Source organism: Cnephaeus nilssonii (genome assembly GCF_951640355.1).
Source record: "Cnephaeus nilssonii genome assembly, chromosome: 13".
NCBI classification, from domain to species: domain Eukaryota; kingdom Metazoa; phylum Chordata; class Mammalia; order Chiroptera; family Vespertilionidae; genus Cnephaeus; species Cnephaeus nilssonii.
Window position 1 is genome coordinate 78,061,310 of NC_137084.1, and position 21,923 is coordinate 78,083,232.

At 39.7% G+C, this 21,923-nt stretch overlaps 2 protein-coding genes across 2 annotated transcripts; one reads left to right on the forward strand and one right to left on the reverse strand.

Moving 5' to 3' along the window:
* Nucleotides 1-511: 511 nt before the first annotated feature.
* On the reverse strand, nucleotides 512-1,890 carry LOC307109463 (uncharacterized protein C11orf71). The gene has a single exon (XM_079788191.1). It carries the CDS (start codon nucleotides 1,758-1,760, stop codon nucleotides 1,356-1,358), a length of 405 nt encoding a protein of 134 aa, XP_079644317.1. The 5' UTR covers nucleotides 1,761-1,890; the 3' UTR covers nucleotides 512-1,355.
* Nucleotides 1,891-1,966: 76 nt separating this feature from the next.
* On the forward strand, nucleotides 1,967-13,067 carry RBM7 (RNA binding motif protein 7). The gene is made up of 5 exons (XM_079788190.1): nucleotides 1,967-2,172; nucleotides 3,156-3,318; nucleotides 4,197-4,284; nucleotides 5,773-5,863; nucleotides 8,657-13,067. Exons 1-5 carry the CDS (start codon nucleotides 2,077-2,079, stop codon nucleotides 8,978-8,980), a joined length of 762 nt encoding a protein of 253 aa, XP_079644316.1. The 5' UTR covers nucleotides 1,967-2,076; the 3' UTR covers nucleotides 8,981-13,067.
* Nucleotides 13,068-21,923: the final 8,856 nt, after the last annotated feature.

Here is a 21,923-nt window from a genome sequence, read left to right on the forward strand (position 1 = left end):
TACTTGCTTGCATAAAGAGTTGGCTCTTAGAAAAACTACTTTCTCCCAATACTATCCTTTAAACTTTGAGAAATGTATGGTTAGGAAATAAAACTATTAGCCAATAAGAAGTAATCAGCCAAGTAAGAGAACACCATAGGTGCAATGTTACGGAAAGCCATCACAACCAGTGCTTATTATCACTGCACCTAATGAACCTATCACTGAACCTATTATCACTGCACCTAATAGGTAAGTCTAGTGTGCAGATTACCTATCGATTCATTAGGCTCTCCATCTAGAGTATACTCCTCCATAGCAAGAATGCATCAAGTTCATCCATATGCTTATCAAAGAGATCTTCATATATTGTGGGATGGTTGAGTAAGTAAGGACAAACAAGAAAGTCCAAGGAATGCCGAAACCGGTTTGGCTCAGTGGATAGAGCGTGGGCCTGTGGACTCAAGGGTCCCAGGTTCGATTCCGGTCAAGGGCATGTACCTTGGTTGCAGGCACATCCCCAATAGGGGGTATGCAAGAGGCAGCTGATCGATGTTTCTAACTCTCTATCCCTCTCTCTTCCTCTCTGTAAAAAATCAATAAATTAAAAAAAAAAAAGTCCAAGTGAGTAGGTGAACAGCTTCTTAACAGAGGCTGGAAGATCAATTTCAGTAATTTTGAGACGACAGGTTTTGATTAAGGAAGCTGGAATTGGATACAAATATTAAAATGACCAATATAAGTGCAAAAATTCATTTGGAGCTTTTGGCAAAGAAATGTAAACTGACTTAATAATTTGAGAATATCGAGGTTTAGGTTTTGCTTTTGTTTTTAGTATGGTTGAGATGGAAGTTTGTAAATATTCCTTAAGATGAAGGAGGGAGATGGACGAGGGTAAATGTTAAGGACAAGATCATAGGATTACTGGGCCCTGGGGCGGGGGAAGATAAGCAGATTAATAAATTGAAGCATTTCCTTTTCGCCAACAGAAGTGAAGGTAGAGGGAATAATGTGAGGAAAGGCAGGCAGTTAAGAAAGCTCAATTACAAGTCTCAGAGCAGGATACTCTGCCAGGGAGTGAAGACTTGTGCAGAGAGAAGTGTGGAGCCATTGTGGGGGATGGCGTGCACCAAGGGTGAATACAAGGATTGTTGACCTTTGGGAAGGGTGTTCCCATTAGTTCAATTTTAGGGCTAAGAAGAAAGTCTTCTCCCTCCTTCCCGAACTAATCATTTTAGCGGCTTAACCCCATCTGAATTCAGCAATAACATCTTCCTTGTGCTAGGCTATATTAACAAGACTCGTACGTATTTTTATATTCCCCTTAAAAATGAGATTGCGACTGCACCAAGAAAGGATTAATTTAGAGGCCTTGTTCACATGCTAATCGGGGGGCGGGGCGGTATGCTTTTTAAGCCGAAACGCGGGCCGGGGTCGCAGTCGCCGCGCCGCGCGCTCCGCAGCAGGTCCAGTTCCGCGCCGGGGGTCGGGTACGGGGAGAACCTCGCCGCGCGGCTTCGGCGCCGCCCATCCGGGTCCCTTCCCTTCACTGAGCGCGGCGGGCTCCAGCCGCTGCCAGGCTCCCGACGGCTCTCGGTCCGGACGTCTGGCCGAGGAGGAAGTCCCGGGTGGGTCGCCTCGGGCCTGGCCACGAGGGCGCTGTCTCCAGAGACCGTCGCCAGCGCTGAAGCCGGCGGGCTGAGGCCGTCGCGGGGAGCGCGGTGGGCCACCGTGTTCCCTCGGTCGCCGGCGCACAGGGACGACACGTCGTTCAGGGCCATCTTCCAACGCGGCCGCCGGCCCTGCCTCACGTCCCTCGGTTCAGGGAGGCCTCCGCGCTCCGCCGGTCAGTCCAGCCCGTGCCGGGCGCGGAGAGGGCCTGCTCCGCGATCCATGCTGGGAGCCGCAGCCTTCAACGAGCGCTCTCCTCGCGAGCTTGCGCACTCCGTCAGCGCACGTCGACGCCAGGCGGGAGCGAGCGTGACTGACGTTTACGTCGGCGACGCCTGGGAGCGCCGGGTCGTGGGCTTTCGAGAGTGCGCAGTGGGAGCGTCAGCGGCGACCCCTCGGCCTCTCTCGGGAGGGGGCGACGCCGAGATGGGGGCGGCGGCGGCGGAAGCGGATCGTACTCTCTTTGTGGGCAACCTAGAAACGAAAGTGACCGAGGAGCTCCTTTTCGAGCTTTTCCACCAGGTAAGCGGCTGGGACCGGCCTTTTCCTCTCGTTTTCCGCTGGCGTAGGGCCGGGCCCCACGGCTCCCCGCTCCTTCCGTGCCCGCTGGGCCGTCCGGACGAGCACCCTACCGCTGGGCCGGGAGGGCCTGAGGTTGCGTTAGGCGTCGGTGGGTGTCGAACCCTAGTTAGCTCTCGCGGAAGTGAGGACCAAAGGTGGTGGGAGGATCCTCAATAAAGCATTTCCGAGCCAAACATTCAGGGGTCGCAGGGAGGTAATACACATGGGTTCTCTCTTGAGCAGTGTTTTGTTTTGTTTTGTTTTTTAATTAGTTTTTTAATTATAGTTGACAAACGATAATATATTAGTTTGAGGTGTACAACACAGTGATTAAGACATTTATAGAGAACAGTGTTTTTTCTGTTCCTCCTTTTCACGTCTTCCCCTTAAAACACTGTCTTTAGTTTGTCTGACAAATTATATTTCAATTTCCTTGTCAGTCTGTCTTTTCCACTTAGTTTCTTACAAAATTGCAGCATTAAGATATTTAAAATAGCGTCATAAATACTCCCTGGAAAAGTAGCATTGTGGTGTTTCTGTATTACAATGTGTTAAAAATTGGAAGTATCCTGTTCCCCCCCAACCACTGGTAAGTTTGATTAAGGCATACAAAACTGAATTTTTTTGTCCAAAGAAACTACTGTTGATAAACATTAATTTCTACAGAGGGAATGCCGATGGTTGTTGGCCATCTCCTTAAAGTTGTAAAGTGCTGAGAAATGTAAATTCAGTGATTGTTTCTAGTTCGTTAAGGGTTCCCTACCCCAAATAAATTAATCTTCAGTAATGTATCTGTAGGATCTTTATTCTAATCGAAATGGAAATCTGTGTGTATGTATTTGTTAGAGTTCCTGATTACATTTCTTTTGTTTTTAATCTTGTAAAATTTAAATATTCTCCTGAAATTGCCTTATTTAAGTTGTAAATTCTTTTTTTGTCTATAGGCTGGGCCAGTAATAAAAGTGAAAATTCCAAAAGATAAGGATGGTAAACCAAAGCAGTTTGCATTTGTGAATTTCAAACATGAAGTATCTGTTCCTTATGCAATGAATCTACTTAATGGAATAAAACTTTTTGGAAGGCCCATCAAAATTCAGTTTAGATCAGGTAACTCACTATTCAATTGCAGCATTAAGATATTTAAATCTGTGTTGTTTGGGGAGAGGGATTATTTGCTGCTTTGGCTTTTTTAAATTTTATTCCGTTTTAAAGAACCTTTATGGATGAAACTACTGTAAGCTTTGTGGGTAACACTGACAACATGAATTTTGAAAGTTGTAATTTAAAAACTTAGTTTAAAATTTCAGCTTGGGTTAGTTAACAGAACATAAACTTTATTGTTAGAAAGACTTGGGTTTTGGGTCCATGTTATGAAAGAAACAAGAATTATTTTCTGAAATGCTTTTTTGTTGTTGCTAGTCCTCACTAGAGGATATTTTTTTCCAATGCTTTTCAGAGAGAGAGTGGAAGGAAGGGAGGGGGGAGAGAGAGAAAAACAGCCCTGTGAGAGACACATCCATTGGTTGCCTCTCTAACAAGCCCCAGTAGGGGCTCAGGAATCGAAACCCAGGTCCCTGTCCTTGACCCTTTCCTTTGCTGCATGGGCGACACTCTAACCACTGAGCACACCAGCCAGGTGAAAATACTTTTCCTGGTTGCTTTGTAATTTACTTTTATAAGTTTTGATTCTTGATCATGTGGGAATGAAACTTTGCATGTGTCCAGTCTTACAATTTAGTGTGAGGATCAGAATATTATGATAGAGTGGATATTTATACACCAGATATTCCCTTATTTGGGACTGTTTGTTTTGGATATATCTGCTAATGAACGTTTAGAATTTTCACTCTGATGAAACTCTAAAGCATTTGAGGTTTTTCTCTTTTAGCTTATGTGTACCTTTTTGGAGTGATTTGGGGTGGGAGAGAGAAAATTTCCAATTAAATTTTCTATCAAGAAGAATTTCTCAAATTATTTTATTTTAGGAAGTAGCCATGCCTCACAGGATGTTAGTTTGTCATATTCCCAGCATCATGTTGGAAATTCAAGCCCTACCTCCACATCTCCTAACAGGTAATATTTCTCACCTATTGTTAAATCCTTTATCAGGAATTTTCTTAGGTAGTAATCTCAGAATGCATAATGTTTGGTTTTCTCTTTAATGCTCCTATCTCTTTATTGTGCTATATTATTTGCTGTGTTGGATTATAGTTATTTATATATCTATTCTAAGGGGACTGTAGATGTATAAATTATATATAATCCCCTTAAAACAGATATATATATAAAACTATATTTATTTTCACTTATAAAGACATACCCACACCCAAATATACATCTATATAACAAAATTTCGCAAAATATTACTTACACTTATTACTTGCAATGTACTCAATTTACATTTTATTTTATCTTTTAAAATTTAAATTAGTTTATACCACTAATTGGTTACTTGCAGTTTTAAAATACATGTTAGTAAATAGGCTATTGGACTAAGAGTTCATGGAATTGGATTCTAGGTCTGCCTCTACCAATTGTGTAATCTTGACTAGGCTCATTTCTCTGCTCCTATCCTTACATTTGTAAGGAAAAGAAATTGAATTAAATGATCTCTAAAATGCCTTCCAGCTCCTGGGGGTTAAGAAAGGTATCATATTTATTTGATACCTTAAATAATTTTATTAGAACATAACCACACTCTTTTATTTACTTAAATAATTTTATTTGCTTTGGGGAGGCAGAAATTTTACCAGGGACAGTTTTTTCACTGGTATATTCTTTACCAAGTTTTTTGCATTTATGATCTTTATGTTTCACAGTAGTCTTATGAGGTAGGGATTATTATGTCTTCCTTGTATATGAAGAAAATGAGGATTGGAGGTTAACTTGTTCAAGTCTGAACTGCTCTTACATTGTGGGCTGGGAGTCAAACCCAGGCAGTATGATCAAGCCCAGCCACTCTGATGTGCTGCCTAGTGGAGCTTAAAGTCTAGATGAAGTGACATAATATATGTATTTTGTGACTACCCTTTTAATTACTCATAATTAGTTCTCTAAGAAAGAAGTAGAAAGTGCTTGGAGAAAGTTGTAACAAGGAAAGATGATATAAATGACTGAGGACCTGAAAGAGGACAATGTACTTAGATCTAATGCATGAAAAAGAGTGTGGTTATGTTCTAATAAAACTGTTTGCAAAAAATGATTTGGTCATGGGCTATAGTTTGCTGACACCTTACTACTCCTTCCCTCAGCTGGAATGTTTTTCTTCCAGGTAACCTTGTTATTCAGCTCTCACTTCAAATGTCTATTTACAAAGACTATCCCTGACAAGCTAAGCAAAAATAGAATCCTCTCTCTCTCATCTCTACTTTCTCTTTAGTCATTCAGCATATCACTTACAACTATGTGAAGCTGTCTTATTGTCTGAATCCTTACCCCAGCTACATGAGAGCAAATAACCTTGTCTTGTTCATTCCTTTGAGAGCTGTGTCTGCTCATGATTGTTATGTAGTAAATTCTTGTTGAATGAATGATTAAATGTTGTTTTATTATTTTTTGCAGACATGAAAGGACTGTGGATAACATGACTCCATCACCACAGATAATTCAGAGAGCTTTCTCTTCTCCAGAAAATTTTCAGAAACAAGCAGTGGTAGGCTGATTTTTCAATTTATTACGTAAAAAACAAAATACTTAAAATGTTCAGATGATTCTTCTTTTTTTTTAATGAATTTTTTGGGTGACATTTGTTAATAAAATTATATAGGTTTCAGGTGTACAATTCTATAAAACATCATCTGTATATTGTATTTTGTGTTCACCACCCCAAGTCAAGTCTTCTTCCATCACGTTTTATCCCCCTTTACTCTCCTCTCTTCTACCTCCCATCATCCCCCTTTTCCTCTCATAATTGTCATACTGTTGTCTGTGCCTATGAGTTTGTTTTTTTTTCTTTGCTTAATCCCTTTACCCTTTTCACCCAACATGGCAACTCCCCTCCCCTCTGACAGCTATCATTCTGATCTCTGTCTCTGATTCTGTTACTGTTTTGTTTGGTAGTTTATTTTGTTAATTAGATTCCACATATAAGTGAAATCATATGGTACTTGTCTTTCTTACACTGGCTTATTTCACTTACCATAATATTCTCTGGGTCCATCCATGCTGTCACAAAGGGTAAGATTTCCTTCTTTTTTATGTTCGAGTAGTATTCCATTGTATAAAATGTACCACAGGTTGTTTTCTCCACTCATCTAATGATGGGCACTTGGGCTGGTTCCAAATCTTGGCTATTGTAATTGACGCTTCAGTGAACCATAGGGGTGCATCTATTTTTTCGAGTTAGTGTTTCGGGTTTCTTCAGATATATTCCCAGAAGTGGAATTGCTGGGTATAAGAGTTCCATTTTTACTTTTTTGAGGTAACTCCATACTATTTTTACACAGTGGCTGCACCAGTCTGCATTCCCACCAGCAGTGCACAAGGGTTCCCTTTTCTCCACATCCTCGCCAATACTTGTTGTTTGTTGATAGTAGCCATTCTGGCACGTGTGGAGTTTGGATTACTGCTTCAGTTTCATTAGTTGTAATCTCTCTATTGAGATTTCTGATTATTCTGGATTCAGTTTTGGAAGATTGTATATTTCTAGGAATTTATCTATTTCATCCTGACTATCCAATTTGTTGGCATACGGTTGTTTGTAATATTTTCTTACAATCCTTTGTATTGTAAGTTGTTACTTGTCCTATCTTTTCTAATTTTATTTATTTGGGTCCTCTGTTTTCTTGATGAGTCTAGTTAAAGGTTTGTCAATCTTGTTTGTCTTTTAAAAAAAAAGAGCTCTTGGTTTCATTGATCTTTTGTTTGTTCTTTTTTAAACTCTATTTTGTTCATGTCTGATTTGACCTTTATTATTTTTTTCTTCTTACTTTGGGCTTTGTTGTTATTTTTCTATTCCTTTAAGTATAGAATTAGGTTGTTTGAGATTTTTCTTGTTTCTTAAGGTAGGCCTGAAATACTATGAATACCTCTCTTAGGGCTGCTTTCATTATGTCCCATAGATTTTGGGTTGTGTTCTCATTTTCATTTGTTTCAAGGTATCTTGATTTCTTCCCTGACCGGGAATCGAACCATGACCTCCTGATCACACATGTTTAGTTTTCACTGACCTTAAATATATATTTAAGGATTGAAGATAGATAGAGTTGCATTTCACATTTTTATTTTTCTTCACAGTTGGTGTGTGTGTGTTTCAAATACTCGAAATTCATTCTTGTTCTTGCAACCCTATGCTGAGTGACTTTTTAAAATCATATACTCTCTTTAATACTGAATATCAATACTTTAATATACTGGAGTCTTCTAAACTAGCTGCCCCTTGAATGTTCCCCTTTTTTCTGTAATATCTCCATGAGATGTTTCACCTTTGTTTCCTTTCAGTTGCCAACTCCTTTTATTTTTTTCTTTTTCTTACACACACTTCTTTTTATTTTCTTTGCCCAAATCACAGTTTTGGCTTGTGGTTCCTACCCTTTTGAATTTCACAGGTCTACAAAATATAATGGTGAAATAAAGTAAAATTTTGAGACCAATATAAAGGAATTAACTTTTATATACATTTTATTTGTCTCATTTGTTGTAGGCCATTAAAGAAAATCATCTTTGGCTAATGTCTATTCACACATAGAATTTGGGAACCACTTGCCTAGGCAGTTAGTACATTTCTCCATTTTATCCTCAGTAGTCCATCTCACACACTGCTTCAAATTTAATATAATTCTGCTTTGCTTATCATCCTGGTGATGTGACTTTTCATTGTTTGCAGATAAAATCAGAATTTTCTAGCCAACTTAATTAGCACTTCATCTTGTAATTCAAATAAATCTTTCTAGCCTTACTGTCCATTTACTGGTTAGGAGATCTTTAATGTGTTTCAGTCAGAATTTATTTGCTATTCTGTGAACCCATTCAGTGTTTCCTTGTTTTGTTTTGTGTTTTTTTGTGTGTTTGTTTGTACAGTTTTCTTTCCTTGGCATACTTACCTCCTTAAAATATTTTTCTAAAAATGGCCCATTCATGCTTTTGATACCTATATCAGATGCTACCTTCCTGAAGCCTTTCCTAATAATACTGAGCTCATGGCTCTTTATATGTTCATCACATAGTGATCCATATTATAGTCATTTTGTAGGATTTCTTCCCTTCTAAGTCGTCTCCGTGAGGGCAAGGAGTGGTAGTTATGTACAAATATCCTGTAGCTATACAGTGGAGTGAACGAAGCTATTGTATTGTACTACTTTTAGTTATATTTAAATTAAGATCCATCTAGGCAAGAGTGATTTTGCTTTTCTATTATTATATTAGTTTGGTTAACTGTGACTAACCATTGGCTTTGATATGTAGAAATGTTTGCAATTACGATTTCCTTCTTTTTGTCTTACCTCAGATGAACAACGTTTTGAGACAGATGCCATATGGCGGGAAATTTGGTTCTCCACATCTTGATCAATCAGGATTTTCCCCATCAGTTCAGTCACATAATCATAGTTATAACCAGTCTTCAAGCTCCCAGTGGCGTCAAGATACGCCATCATCACTGCGTAAAACCAGGCAGAGTTCTCATCCCTACCTTGTAGACAGACACTATAGCCGTGAACAGCATTATAGAGGACACAGAGATGATTACTTCTATGAAGACAGGAATCGCGATGGCTGGAGCCATGACCACGATAACAGAAGAGACAGCAGTAGAGCTGGAAAGTGGCATTAATCTCGAAACTAACAAGTGTCCAAAGGACATTGTTTTTATAGAGTCATCCTAGGCCCTTTGGACTAAGTTGGTCTGGGAATGTTTTGTTAAAACTGTACAAAGCAGTTTTATAAGTTGCCACGTTTCTTTATAAAAATTTTTAAACATAGCTATAGTCTGATACAGAAATGAGAAGACTTATGATTACAGTTTTTACATTGATAACCTTTCACCTCAGGGTTTCATGAAGAGGAAAGGGTTTTATGCAAAAGAAAGTTCCACAATTCCTAATCGTTTTAGAAATTGAGGAAGGCACATGTTATATGTATTGGTTGTATCATAAAGCAAATACTTTAATGATCTATTATCTATTGTATTGCAAGAACCTGCTTATTAGTGAATCACATTTTGTGTATATGATAGAAAACATTCAAGTTGGTAGTTTAAAATACGGTAGTATTTTGTTAACAAAAGAGAAAATGTAATTTCAATGATTTGTTTTACTAACATTTGAGAAAGATTATTGGTAAAGTTTGTGAATAATCATATCGTTTAACTTCATGAAGAATGTAAGTGTAAGTTCTGTGACATGCTCTTTGAGTTTTTCCCTAATTGGATATCAAGTGTAAATCTACACTTCCTATTTCATTTTAAAATATTAGAATTTTCTCATTAAATCATGTTTGACTGAATAACTGAAGTCACTCAGGAAGTTAAATATCTCTAAATGTATTTTTTTAAATTAAAAATTCAGTATTAGTGTAAATTCTCCTTTTCAGGAAGAACAAAAATGCAAATGCAGAGTCAGATAAAAGGATTTACTGAAAGTATGCTTGTTTGGGAAAAGGTTCACAAAGCCTTTAAGTGCTGCCTCTATTACTCAAACTTTAAAAATTTACAATTTTTTAAAGTGCCCAGGGTATGTGTGCAAGGACACATTTTATTATAGGGATTGTACATGTTGTCTTTATGTTTGAACATTTGAAAGAGTTAAGTCTTACGCATTCTGATTTTAAAAATTTTAAATCCTGTTAAAACTTTTATGTATCAAGTTGTTTCCCTTTAATTGTAGAACTTGTTTATACAAATTCACTCCTTGATATATTTGGATCCTTTTTAATAACTAGCATTTTTGTACTGTTACTTTTTAATATATTGAAAACATAAAAAGGAGTATGTGTCTTCTTTTTAAAAATATTTTTATTGATTTTTAGAGAGGAAGGGAGAGAGGAACATCGATGAGAGCAGAACATGGACCGGTTGCCTCCTGCATGCTTCCTGACTGGGGCTTGGACCCTCAACACAGGCATGTGTCCTGACCTGGAATCAAATTAGCAACCTTTCCGTGGACAGGACAACACCTAACCAACTGAGCCACGCCTGCCAGGGCTCTTTTTTTTTTTTTTTTTAATGTCACTATAGAGACATTGTACACAAAAAGTTAGCAACATTTTATTCAGTGATTGGTGATAAAAATATCAGTTCATCTGGCTGGTATGGCTCAGTGCTTGAGCGTGGACCCATGAATGAAGAGGTCACTGGTTCGATTCCCAGTCAGGGCACATGCCAGGGTGGTGTGCTGTATCCACAAAAGGATCATGCAGGAGGCAGCTGATGGATGTTTCTATCTCTGTCTCTCTCCCTTGTTTCTGTTTCTTTATCCCTCTTCTTTCCTCTCTTTAAAATAAAAAACATGAAATTAAAAAAAAGAATATCAGTTTTTCAAGCATCTTAGAAATAAACGTTTTGTACATATTGAACTTAGTATTTAGAGTCAGACTTCCAGTGACACGTGGATTATTGTTCCAAGTACTATACTCTCCCTGGTCTCTAGGAGTTTATGTACATTCAAGTTTCCTCTTTTTAAATGCATGCCTTTTTCTGTCTAGGTAAATGGAGCTACTCAACCATTCAGCATAGAGAGCATGAAGATCAAATTTTTCATCTCAAGCAGTTTAATAGAAGGATTTTTTCCAATAAACTTATTTTCAAGTGTCATGACAATTCAGTAGCATTTGTAGATATTAACAAAGGTTAATACTGCTCTATTGCCACTTACCTGTGGGTCAGGTTCTTTCATATTGATTCATAGGTGATCCTGATTCAGAATCTTTTTCCAGTGCCTTTTGGGGCACACCTGTGAGGTTCCAGTTAATCTTTTTCACTTTAATCGCACCTCATTGAAAGTAACTAAGTGTACTGTGTAAAGGGATAGAACAAGACATTCCTAAAGAGTTGAGTCTAGTTGGTGAACAGTTTACGTAGGTGTTGAGAACTTCAGGAGTAAGAAGGAGATTGCAGGAGAGCAGCTTCTCCAGAGTGTTCTATGAAATACTACTCACATGTTCTGTGAAATAGAGTTCTGTAATAAAATGTTTGGCAAACCTACTACTGACTTTCTGTAAGAGAATGATAAAAAACAGCACCATAAAGCTGCTGACAAGCACTCCAGTAATATGCTTATGTCCTAGCCTGTTTGGCTCAGTGGATAGAGTCAGCCCGTGGACTGAAGGGTCCCAGGTTCGATTCTGGTCAAGGACACATACTTCGGTTGCAGGCTCTATCCCTGGCCCTGGTTGGGGCTCATATGGGAGATAATCAATTGTGTCTTTCACATCGCTGTTTCTCTGTCCCACTCCCTTCTACTCTCTCAAAATCGATGGAAAAGTATCCTCCGGTGAGGATTAACAAAAAAAAAAAATCTGTTTATACTTAACCTTGTATTTTCCAAATTTGCTTGACCCTTATTTTATCTTTTTATACATAACTAGAGGCCTGATGCATGAAGTTTGTGCAAGGGACTCGGCCCTTGCAGCCCCAGCCAGCCCTCGCAGCCCTGGCTTCGTCCAGGAGGTCGTTCTGCTGTTTGGTCTAATTAGCATATTAGCTCTTTATTATATAGGATGTATATTAAGGCACCTCTCCCGCCCCCCCAAAGAATGTTTGACTACCCTTCTCCATCCAATCAACCATAAACTTTATACCACTTTCTAGTTATGTTGTAAGGCCCATGTTCCTTTTACCAACTGCCACCATCTTAGACTGGGCACTCCTCACAACAGGGTTATTCCAACAGTACCCTAATATTTAAGTATCAGTTTATGTATTTTCTTACTACTATGTTTCTCTTTAATAGCCTTTATACTGTATTTTCATTTTCTTTTTATTTGTGTATCTAAGCTTGATGAAAGCAGAGACCATATTTTATTCACTACTGAAATTTGCAGTGTCCAGTGCCTGGCATAAATATACTTGGCAAATTTTTCTCTTATTTTTTTTTGTTAATCCTCATCGGACGATATTTTTTTCCATTGAGTTTTAGAGAGAGTGGAAGGAAGGGAGAGGGGACAGAGAGAAAGAAACATTGATTGGTTGCTTCCCATATGGGCCCCAACTGGGGCTGGGGCTTGAACCTGAAACCAAGGTATGTGCTCTTGACCGGAAATCATACCTGAGACCCTTAGGTCCACGGGCTGATGCTCTAACCACCGAGAAACATTGACCAGGCAAATTTTTTATTTTAGTCCTCACCCAGGGATATGTTTTTCTTGATTTTAGGGAGAGAGGAAGGGGGAGAGAGAGAAACATCCCTGTGAGAAAGAAACATCCATCAGTTGCCTCCTCTACTCACCCCAACTTTGGATGGAACCTGAACCTAGATATGTAACCTGACTGGGAAACGTGCAACCTTTTGGTGTATGGGACGCCACTCCAACCAACTGAGCCACCCAGACAGGGCTACTTTGTACATATTTGATGAATGGATGAAGGAACATTTATCAAATAATTGAATTTAAAAAGAAGGCTTCAACATAGAAAACTTTCTAAAAATAGATTTGCTAACCTTGAACCATTATTGCATTTTATTATTAAAACAATGTATCTCAATATATTGTGCATTTAATTCACTCTAGAATTCTATTTGGTTTTCAAATTTTTAAGAAGTTTTTGATCTGTATTCATTAGGCTTTCTTTAAAAAATCTTTAATTTGTTTCTGGAATTATGGTTCTACTAGTTTTGTAGAGCGAGTTGATAAGCTTATCTTTTTCAGTGCCTTGGGAAAAATTTGAATAATACAGGAATTCTCTGTTTCTAGAAGACTTAAATTCATTTATATACCTACTAGAGGCCTGGTGCACAAATTCGTGCACCATTGGGGTCCCTTGGCCTGGCCTGCGGGATCGGGCCGAAACCGGCTCTTGAACTCCACCCCCCCTCCCCGAGGGGTCCCAGATTGCGAGAGGGCACAGGCCAGGCCAAGGGACCCCACCAGTACATGATCGGGGCTGGGGAGGGATGCAGGAGGTTGGCCAGCCAGGGAGGGACTACAGGAGGGCTCCAAGGCATGTCTGGCCTGTCTTGCTCAGTCCCAATTGGCCGGACCCCAGCAGCAAGCTCACCTACCAGTCAGAGCATCTCCACCCCCCCACCCCCCACCCCCCCCGGTGGTCAGTGCACGTCATAGTGAGTGGTTAAGTGGCCTTAGCATATCATTAGCATATTATGTTTTGGTTGGATGGACGACCGGATGACCGGACACTTAGCATATTAGGTTTTTATTATATAGGGTTGGGGTCTTAGAAGTAACTCTTTTATTCCCTTCTCAATTTCCTTTATGGCTATTCTATTCATGTTTTCTACTTTCTCAGAAGTCAATGTGGATACCTTACATCCTTCAAAAAAATCAACCATTTTTTGTATCTTTCCACATTAATGGTGTTGTATGTAGTATTTCTTATAATTTTTGTAAGACTATCTCTAATGATAGTTCAGTTTTAGTTTCTGATGTATTTTGCCTTCCCTCCTACACCCAGATTTGTTAGTGGCTGTGCTGTTTATACATTTTATATTTACATATGTATAAGCCCACACTGCATTGTTGTTAAAAACAGATTTTCTTTTAAGGAGATTTAAATAAGAGAAAGCCGTACATACTTTTCCAATAGTTTGTCATTTCTGTAGCTCTTTTTTCCTTTGTGTAGATCCATTTATCCATCTGGTATTCTGCTAGAAGAACTTGATTTTTTTTTTTATACTGCAGGCTTGCTGGTGATAAATTATTTTGTATGTCTGAAAAAGTCTTTTCAACCTTTTAAAAATACCTATTTTTTTGCTGGATGTAGAATTCTAAGTTGACAGATTTTTTCTTTCAATACTATAAAAATGTGGCTCCAGCCCTGGCCTATGTGCCTCAGTGGGTTGAGCATCATCCTGTATACTGAAAGGTAACGGGTTTGATTCCCAGTCAGGGCACATACCTGGGTTGTGAGTTTGATCCCCGCCCCCCATCGGGGCTCGAGCAGGAGGCAACCAATTGATCACATCACTGTCTCTTTCTCTCTCTCCCTCCCTTCCACTCTCTAAAAAAATCAATGGGAAAAAAAATCTACTGTCATGTACATAATGTGTTATTTTTCTCTGGTTGATTTTGAGCAATTTGATTGTGATGTGCCTTAGTGTTATTTTCTTCATGTCCTTTTGCTTGGGGTTCATTAACCTGTATGGTTTGTCGTTTTCATCAAATTTGGAAAAATCTGGCCATTATTTAAAACATTTTAAAAACTTTTTTATTGATTTGAGAGAGAGAGAGAGGATGAGGGAGTGAGAGAACAACACTATTTTATTGTTCCACTTATTTATGTATTCATTGGTTGATTATTGTATGCGCTCTGAGGGATTGAACGCACAACTTTGGTGTATTGGGTTGATGAGCTACCTGGCCACAGCCAAAAGAATTATTTTTGTCTTCACTTTCCTCTTTGGAAACTCTAGCTACACTTATATAACGTTGATTGATGTCCCATAACTCATTGATGTCATTGATGTGCTGTTTATTTATTATTTTTTATTTATTTTTATTTTTTCCCCATGTTTTACACCGAGCTATTAACACACTTCGGCTCCCTACCTTACTTTCTGCGTGCACACGCCTTGGGGCCTCCTTTCACCTAATAATTGTAGATCCCCCTTCGCAGGCCCGGTTCGGGCACCACTTGTGCCACGCATGCACGGCCAAGGGTGAACCCGAGTGAGGGCGATGAAGGATTGAGAAAAGATAGACAAGAGAAGGAAAGCTGGGACTGGGTGGAACACTGCTTCCCTGATGGGGACCCAGCAGCGCCCTGTTTGTTTATTTTTTAATTTAAAGTCTTTATTATTTAAAGTGTTACATAAAGGAGCTCCAGTGGCACCATCGGTTTGCGCGCGGTACTTATAAAGTATTACATATGTTTCCTTTTCCCACCAGTGACCTCTCCCTGGCCATTCCCACCCCCAGCACATACCCTAACCCCCCTACTCTCTGTGTCCATGGGTTATGCTTATATGCATGCATACAAGTCCTTTGGTTGATCTCTAACCCACCCCGGCCTCCCATTCACTCTGAGGTTGGATGGCTGGTCTGTTCGATGCTTCTATGTCCCTGGATCTATTTTCATCAGTTTATGTTGTTTATTATACTCCACAAATGAGTGAGATTATGTGATATTTATCTTTATCCAACTGGCTTATTTCGCTTAGCATAATGCTCTCCAGTTCCATCCATGCTGTTGCAAATGGTAAGAGTTCCTTCTTTTTATAGCAGCGTAGTATTCCATTGTGTAGATGTACCACAGTTTTTTAGTCCACGTATCAGCGGATGGGCACTTAGGCTGTTTCCAAATCTTAGCTATTGCAAATTGTGCTGCTATGAACATAAGGGTACATATATTCTTTCTGATTTCTTGGGATATATTTCTAGAAGTGGTATCACTGGGTCAAATGAGAGTTCCATTTTTTAATTTTTTGAGGAAACGCCATACTGTCTTCCACAGTGGCTGCACCAGTCTGCATTCCCACCAACAGTGCAGGAGGGTTCCTTTTTTTCCACATCCTCGCCAGCACTTGTCCTTTGTTGATTTGTTGATGATAGCCATTCTGACAGGTGTGAGGTGGTACCTCATTGTTGTTTTGATTTGCATCTCTTGGATTATTAGTGACTTTGAGCATGTTTTCATATGTCTCTTTGCTTTCTGTATGTCCTCTTTCAAAAAGTGTCTATTGAGGTCCTTTGCCCATTTTTTGATTGGATTGTTTATCTTCCTTTTGTTAAGTTGTATGAGTTCCCTACAAATCTTGGAGATTAAATCCTTATCGGAGATAACATTGGCAAATATGTTCTCCCATTCAGTGGGCTTCCTTGTTGTTTTGTTAATGGTTTCTTTTGCTGTCCAGAAGCTTTTAATTTTGATGTAGTCCCATTTGTTTATTTTCTCCTTAATTTCAATTTTCCTAGGAGCTGTCTTGGTAATAGATATATGTCTACTATTTTGCTGCCTATGACTTCATCTAAGATTTTTATGGTTTCCTGTCTTACATTTAAGTCCTTTAGCCATTTTGAGTTTATTCTTGTGTATGGTGTAAGTTGGTGGTCTAGTTTCATTTTTTTTTTTTTTTTTTGTATGTACTTGTCTAATTTTCCCAACACCATCTGCAAGGGTTCAGGAACCTGGAAAAGGGGCTGTGTATAAATGAATGAAGAGACTATTTGGGTGCTCCTGTATTGGGTGTATATATGTTTACCAGAGTTATATCTTGTTACTGAATTGCTCCCTTTAGTATTATAAAGTGGCCTTCCTAATCTCTTGTTATGGCCTTCACTTTGAGGTCTAATTTGTCAGATATAAGTATTGCTACCCCAGCTTTTTTTCCCCTCATTTCCATTTGCCTGAAAAAAATTTTTCCACCCCTTCACTATCATTCTGTATGAGTCCTTTGTTCTGAAGTGGGTCTCCTGTAGACAGCAGATATATGGGTCATGTTTTCTTATCCATTCAGCTACCCTATGTCTTCTGATTGGGACATTTAATCCATTTACATTTAAAGATATTATTTATAGGTACTTGTTTGTTGCCATTTTTATTCTTTATGCCTGTGTTCCTTCTTCCCTTCCTATTTATTCTTTTTCCAGCAGTCCCTTTAGCATTTCTTGCATTGCTGATTTGTTGGTAATAAACTCCCTTAGTCCTTTTTTCTCTGTGAAGCTCTTAATTTCACCTTCAATTTTGAATAATAGCCTTGCTGGGTACAGTATTCTTGGATTCAGACCCTTGCTTTGCATCACTTTGTATATTTCATTCCATTCCCTTCTGGCCTGATGTGTTTCTGTTGAGAAATCAGTTGATAGTCTGATGGGAGATACCTTATAGTTAATTTTCTATCTCTCTCTGACAGCCTTTAAGATTCTTACTTTGGCGAGAGAAACCAAGATGGCGGCATAGGTAAACACCTAAACTGCTGCCTCGCACAATTTCAAAACTACAACTAAAAGACAAAACGGACATCATCCAGAACCACAGGAAGGCTGGCTGAGTGGCAATTCTACAACTAGAAGGGAATAGAAGAGCACATTAAGACTCAGAGAAGCTTCAGGAGGCAGAGTTACTGAGACGTGCACACGGAGAGGACTGGCAACTGAGTGCGCGGCTGGCTTTCTCAAGCGGGAGGGAGACAAAAGCTCCTGACTATGCTTAACTCCAGTTCCAGGTGAGACTCTGGGAACCCAGACTCATACAGGGTGAAACTGGACTGTCAGGAAAGAGTAAAGCACACTGAGACTCAGAGAAACTGCTGAAGGCAGAGGTAACAAGGCATGTGCGCGGAGAGGGTGGGCAACTGAGTATGCAGCTGGCTTTCTCAAGCGGGAGGGAGACAAAAGCTCCCAACAGCTTTGAACTCCAGTTCCGGGCGAGACTCTGGGGACCCAGACTCATTCGGGGAGAAACTGAACTGTCTGGCAACAGGTGGAACTCGAGAGCGGCTTTCTCTCAGAGGTGCTTGCAGTGATTACCACGGGACACTGACACAAGGGGCCTATTAAGGCAGGGCTGATGGGAAACCAATGCTATCTGCTCCGCCCTGAGTCTCCGCCCCATCCAAGCTGAGCACAGAGGCTTTTGCAAGTCTTGTCTCATAAGGGTGTCTCCAGCACAGAAGTTCTTCCAATGTAGACACAGCTGATCCTCACAGCCAATTGGCCCGGAGGTCAATTCCTCCCAGTGTTACCAACAACAACAAGGCTTAACTACAACAAGACTGTGCACACAGCCCACAAAGGGGTGCACCAAGAGTGTCCACCTCAGGTAACGGGAGGCTGAGCCAGTGGACCCTATAGGACACCTAGCACACAAAGCCACACTATCAACTCAGGGAAGCAGCCAAAATGCGGAGTCAAAGAAACAAATCACAAATGAAAGAAATGGAGGAAAGCAAATGACTGGATAAGAGTTCAAAACCACAGTTATAAAGTTTTTCAAGAATTTTCTAGAAAAAGCCGATAAATTTAGTGAGACCCTTGAGGATATGAAAAAGGACCAACTAGAAATTAAGCATGCACTGACTGAAATAAAAAATATTATACAGACATCTAACAGCAGACTAGAGGATAGCAAGAATCAAGTCAAAGATTTGAAATACAAAGAAGCAAAAAACACTCAACCGGAAAAGCAAAAAGAATCCAAAAATATGAAGATAGTGTAAGGATCCTCTGAGACAACTTCAAGCGTACCAACATCCGAATTATGGGGGTGCCAGAAGAAGAGAGAAAGCAAGATACTGAAAACCTATTTGAAGAAATAATGACCGAAAACTTCCCCACCTGGTGAAAGAAATAGACTTACAAATCCAGGAAGCGCACAGAACCCCAAACAAAAGGAATCCAAAGAGGACCACACCAAGACACATCATAATTAAAATGCCAAGAGTAAAAGACAGAGAGAGAATATTAAAAGCAACAAGAGAAAAACAGTTAATTACCTACAAGGGAACACCCATACGACTGTCAGCTGATTTCTCAACAGAAACTATGCAGGCCAGATGGGAATGGCAAGAAATATTCAAAGTGATGAATAGCAAGAACCTTCTACCAAGATTACTCTACCCAGCAAAGCTATCATTCAGAATGGAAGGGCAGATAAAGAGCTTCACAGATAAGAAAAAGCTAAAGGAGTTCATCGCCACCAAACCAGTATTATATGAAATGCTGAAAGGTATTCTTTAAGAAGAGGAAGAAGAAGAAAAAGGTAAAGATAAAAATTATGAACAACAAATACATATCTATCAACAAGTGATTCTAAAAATCAAGTGAATGAAAAAATCTGATGAACAGAATAAATTGGTGAATATAATAGAATCAGGGGCATAGAAAGGGAGTGGACTGACAATTCTCAGGGGGAAATGGGTGTGGGGCTTGCTGGAAGAGACTGAACAAAAATCGTACACCTATGGATGAGGACAGTGTGGGGGGGTAAGGGCAGAGAGTGGGGTGGGAACTGGGTGGAGGGGAGCTATGGGGGAAAAAAGAGGAACAATTGTAATATTCTGAATAATAAAGATTTATTAAATTTAAAAAAAAAAGATTCTTACTTTGTCATTGGTGGTTTCCAATCTACACTAATAAAAGAGAAACATGCAAATTGACCATCACCCCTCTACGCCCACCAGCCAATTAGGGGAATATGCAAATTAGATGGCCAAAGATGGCAGCTGCCCAGGTGCTCCAGGCGCCAAGTGTCTGGGCTGGGCAGGATGCCTGCTATGAGAGGGAGGGCGGCAAGTGAGGGGATCTACAGGAGTGGCACTCTGGCTGCAGCGAAGATGAAGACTGCACACTCCGGAGTCTGCAGCAAAGACAGCAGATTCCAGCTGGAGCGAAGGTCTGGGTCCCAGGTGCCGGAGGAAAACCGGTGCTATAAGCCAAGAGAAGGAAGGCATGCTGCACAAATCTCTTTGTGCAACAGGCCTCTAGTTTAATTATAATGTGTCTTGGTGTCAGTCTTTTTGGGTTCATCTTGTTTGGGACTCTGTGAACTTCTTGGAATTGTGTGATTTTTTTCTTCCCAATATCAGGAACGTTTTCTGTCATTTCTTCAAACAGGTTTTCTATTGCTCAGTTTCCTCTCCTCCTGGCACCCCTATTATGTGGATGTTGTTTTGTTTTGTGTTGTCCCAAAGTTCCCTTAGGCTCTCCTCCTGTTTTTTAAGTTGTTTTTTTTTTCTAGTTGCTGTTCTTGGGTATTTTTTCCTACCTTGTCTTCTAGCTCACTGATGCAGTCCTCAGCTTCTTCTAGTCTACTGTGGATGCTTTCTATTGTGTTCTTTATGGCAGCTATGCCATTCTTCATTTCTTCTCGGTTCTTCTTAATTTCCTCTTGGTTCTTACACATGTTGTTGAATTTGTCTTCCATCCTTTTCAGGATCCTTATGACCATTGCTCTGAATCCATTCTCTGACAAATTGCTTTCCTTCATTTTGTTTACTTCCTTTTCCAGTGATTCCTCTTTTTCTTTCATATGGGGGCTGTTATTTTGTCTCCCCATGTTTGCACCTCTCAAGATGTCTGGTTATGTGGCTCACTCTCTACCACATTGACTTAAAGGAAGAAAATATAACTTGACAAGACACAACCGTAGGGCACAAAACAGGAATGTATTCAAAATACCAATAACCCCAAATAAAGGTGACCACCGGAGAAAAGAATTAGGGGATAGAGAAGTGCTCAAAATTGATATTGAGAAAAGGAAAAAAGGTAAGAGAGAAAAGAAAAAGAAGAAAAAAGAAAGGAAAAAATATATGTATATGGGGAGAAAACTCCAAAAAACATACAACTAATCCAAAAAATGCAAACAACAAACACTCAGAAAAGGAGAGAAGCTGAATCTGAAGAGGCAGAGCTTATTTCCAGAAGGTAAGGTAAAGAAATCAAATGAATGGGGAAATGGCCATGATTCAGTATAGAGTATGCAGAAAGAGAATGAGTGTATAAGAAGAAAAGTAAAAAACAAAATACTCAAAAAATAGTAGAAAATAATAATTAAAAAATAATTTAAAAATATATATTAAAATCTATAATAATAAAAGCATAATATGCTAATTAGACTGGACAGCCGAACAACCTTCCAGACATCATTCCAGACATCCTTCTGGACAAAGCTGTGGTGGCAGGGGCCAAGGCAGAGATGGTTAGGGGCAATCAGGCAGGCAGGCTAGTGGTTAGGGGAGATCAGGCAGGTAGGCAAGTGGTTAAGGGCAATAAGGCAGCCAGGTCAGTGGTTAGGGGGGTCAGGCAGGCAAGTGAGTGGTTAGGGGGGTCTGGCAGGCAGGAAGAGTGGTTAGGGGCGATCAGGCAGGCAGGCGAGTGGTTAGAGGTGATGAGGCAGGCAGACAGAGTAGTTAGGTGCGATAAGGCAGGCAGGCAGGCAGGCAAGCGATTAGGAGCCAGTGGTCCTGAATTGCGAGAGGGATCCTGGATTGTGAGAGGGTGCAGGCCAGGCTGAGGGACACCCCCCCTACATCCACGAATTTTGTGCACTGGGCCTCTAGTATATATATAAAAGAAAAACATATAAATATTTCCCTTTCTTTAATCTATCTATCTATGTATTCATCTATTTTTTGGAAAAGGAGAATAGAGAGCAGATAGGCCTGAATTGGTGATTGAAACTAATTAAACTATTAGTAGAAGAAGAGAACAAGTGAGGAGAGGAAAAACAAAAGCATAAAATAAAAAAACAAAAACAAAAAAACTAACAAACAATCAAACAAACAAAAACAACAAGAAAGAAAAGAAAAAATAATTGGCTAGTGAAGAAAGAGAAAAGAGAAGTGTGCATGGACTTGGAGCAGGGGAGAGGAAATTAGATATATGAATAGGCCAACAGAGACTACTTTAATAGTAAGGTGTCGATAAAGAAGATAAATGATTTTTTAAATTTTTATTTATTGAATTTTACAGAGAGAGAAGGAGAGAGGGAGGGAGGAGAGAGAGAGAGAGAAACATTGATTTGTTGTTCCACTTATTTATGCACTCATTGGTTGTTTCCTGTATGTGCCCTCACCAGGGATAGAACCTACAACCTTGGCATTTCAGGACAATGCTGCAATCAACTGAGTTCCCTGGCCAGGGCAAGAAGATCAATTTTTAACAAC

Coding starts and splice junctions, on each gene's coding strand:
- RBM7 (XM_079788190.1), top strand. CDS start 2,077: ATGGGGGCGGCGGCGGCGGAAGCGGATCGTACTCTCTTTGTGGGCAAC. Junction 2,173..3,155: donor TTTTCGAGCTTTTCCACCAG/GTAAGCGGCTGG, acceptor TTTTGTCTATAG/GCTGGGCCAGTAATAAAAGT. Junction 3,319..4,196: donor CAAAATTCAGTTTAGATCAG/GTAACTCACTAT, acceptor ATTTTATTTTAG/GAAGTAGCCATGCCTCACAG.
- LOC307109463 (XM_079788191.1), bottom strand. CDS start 1,760: ATGGCCCTGAACGACGTGTCGTCCCTGTGCGCCGGCGACCGAGGGAAC.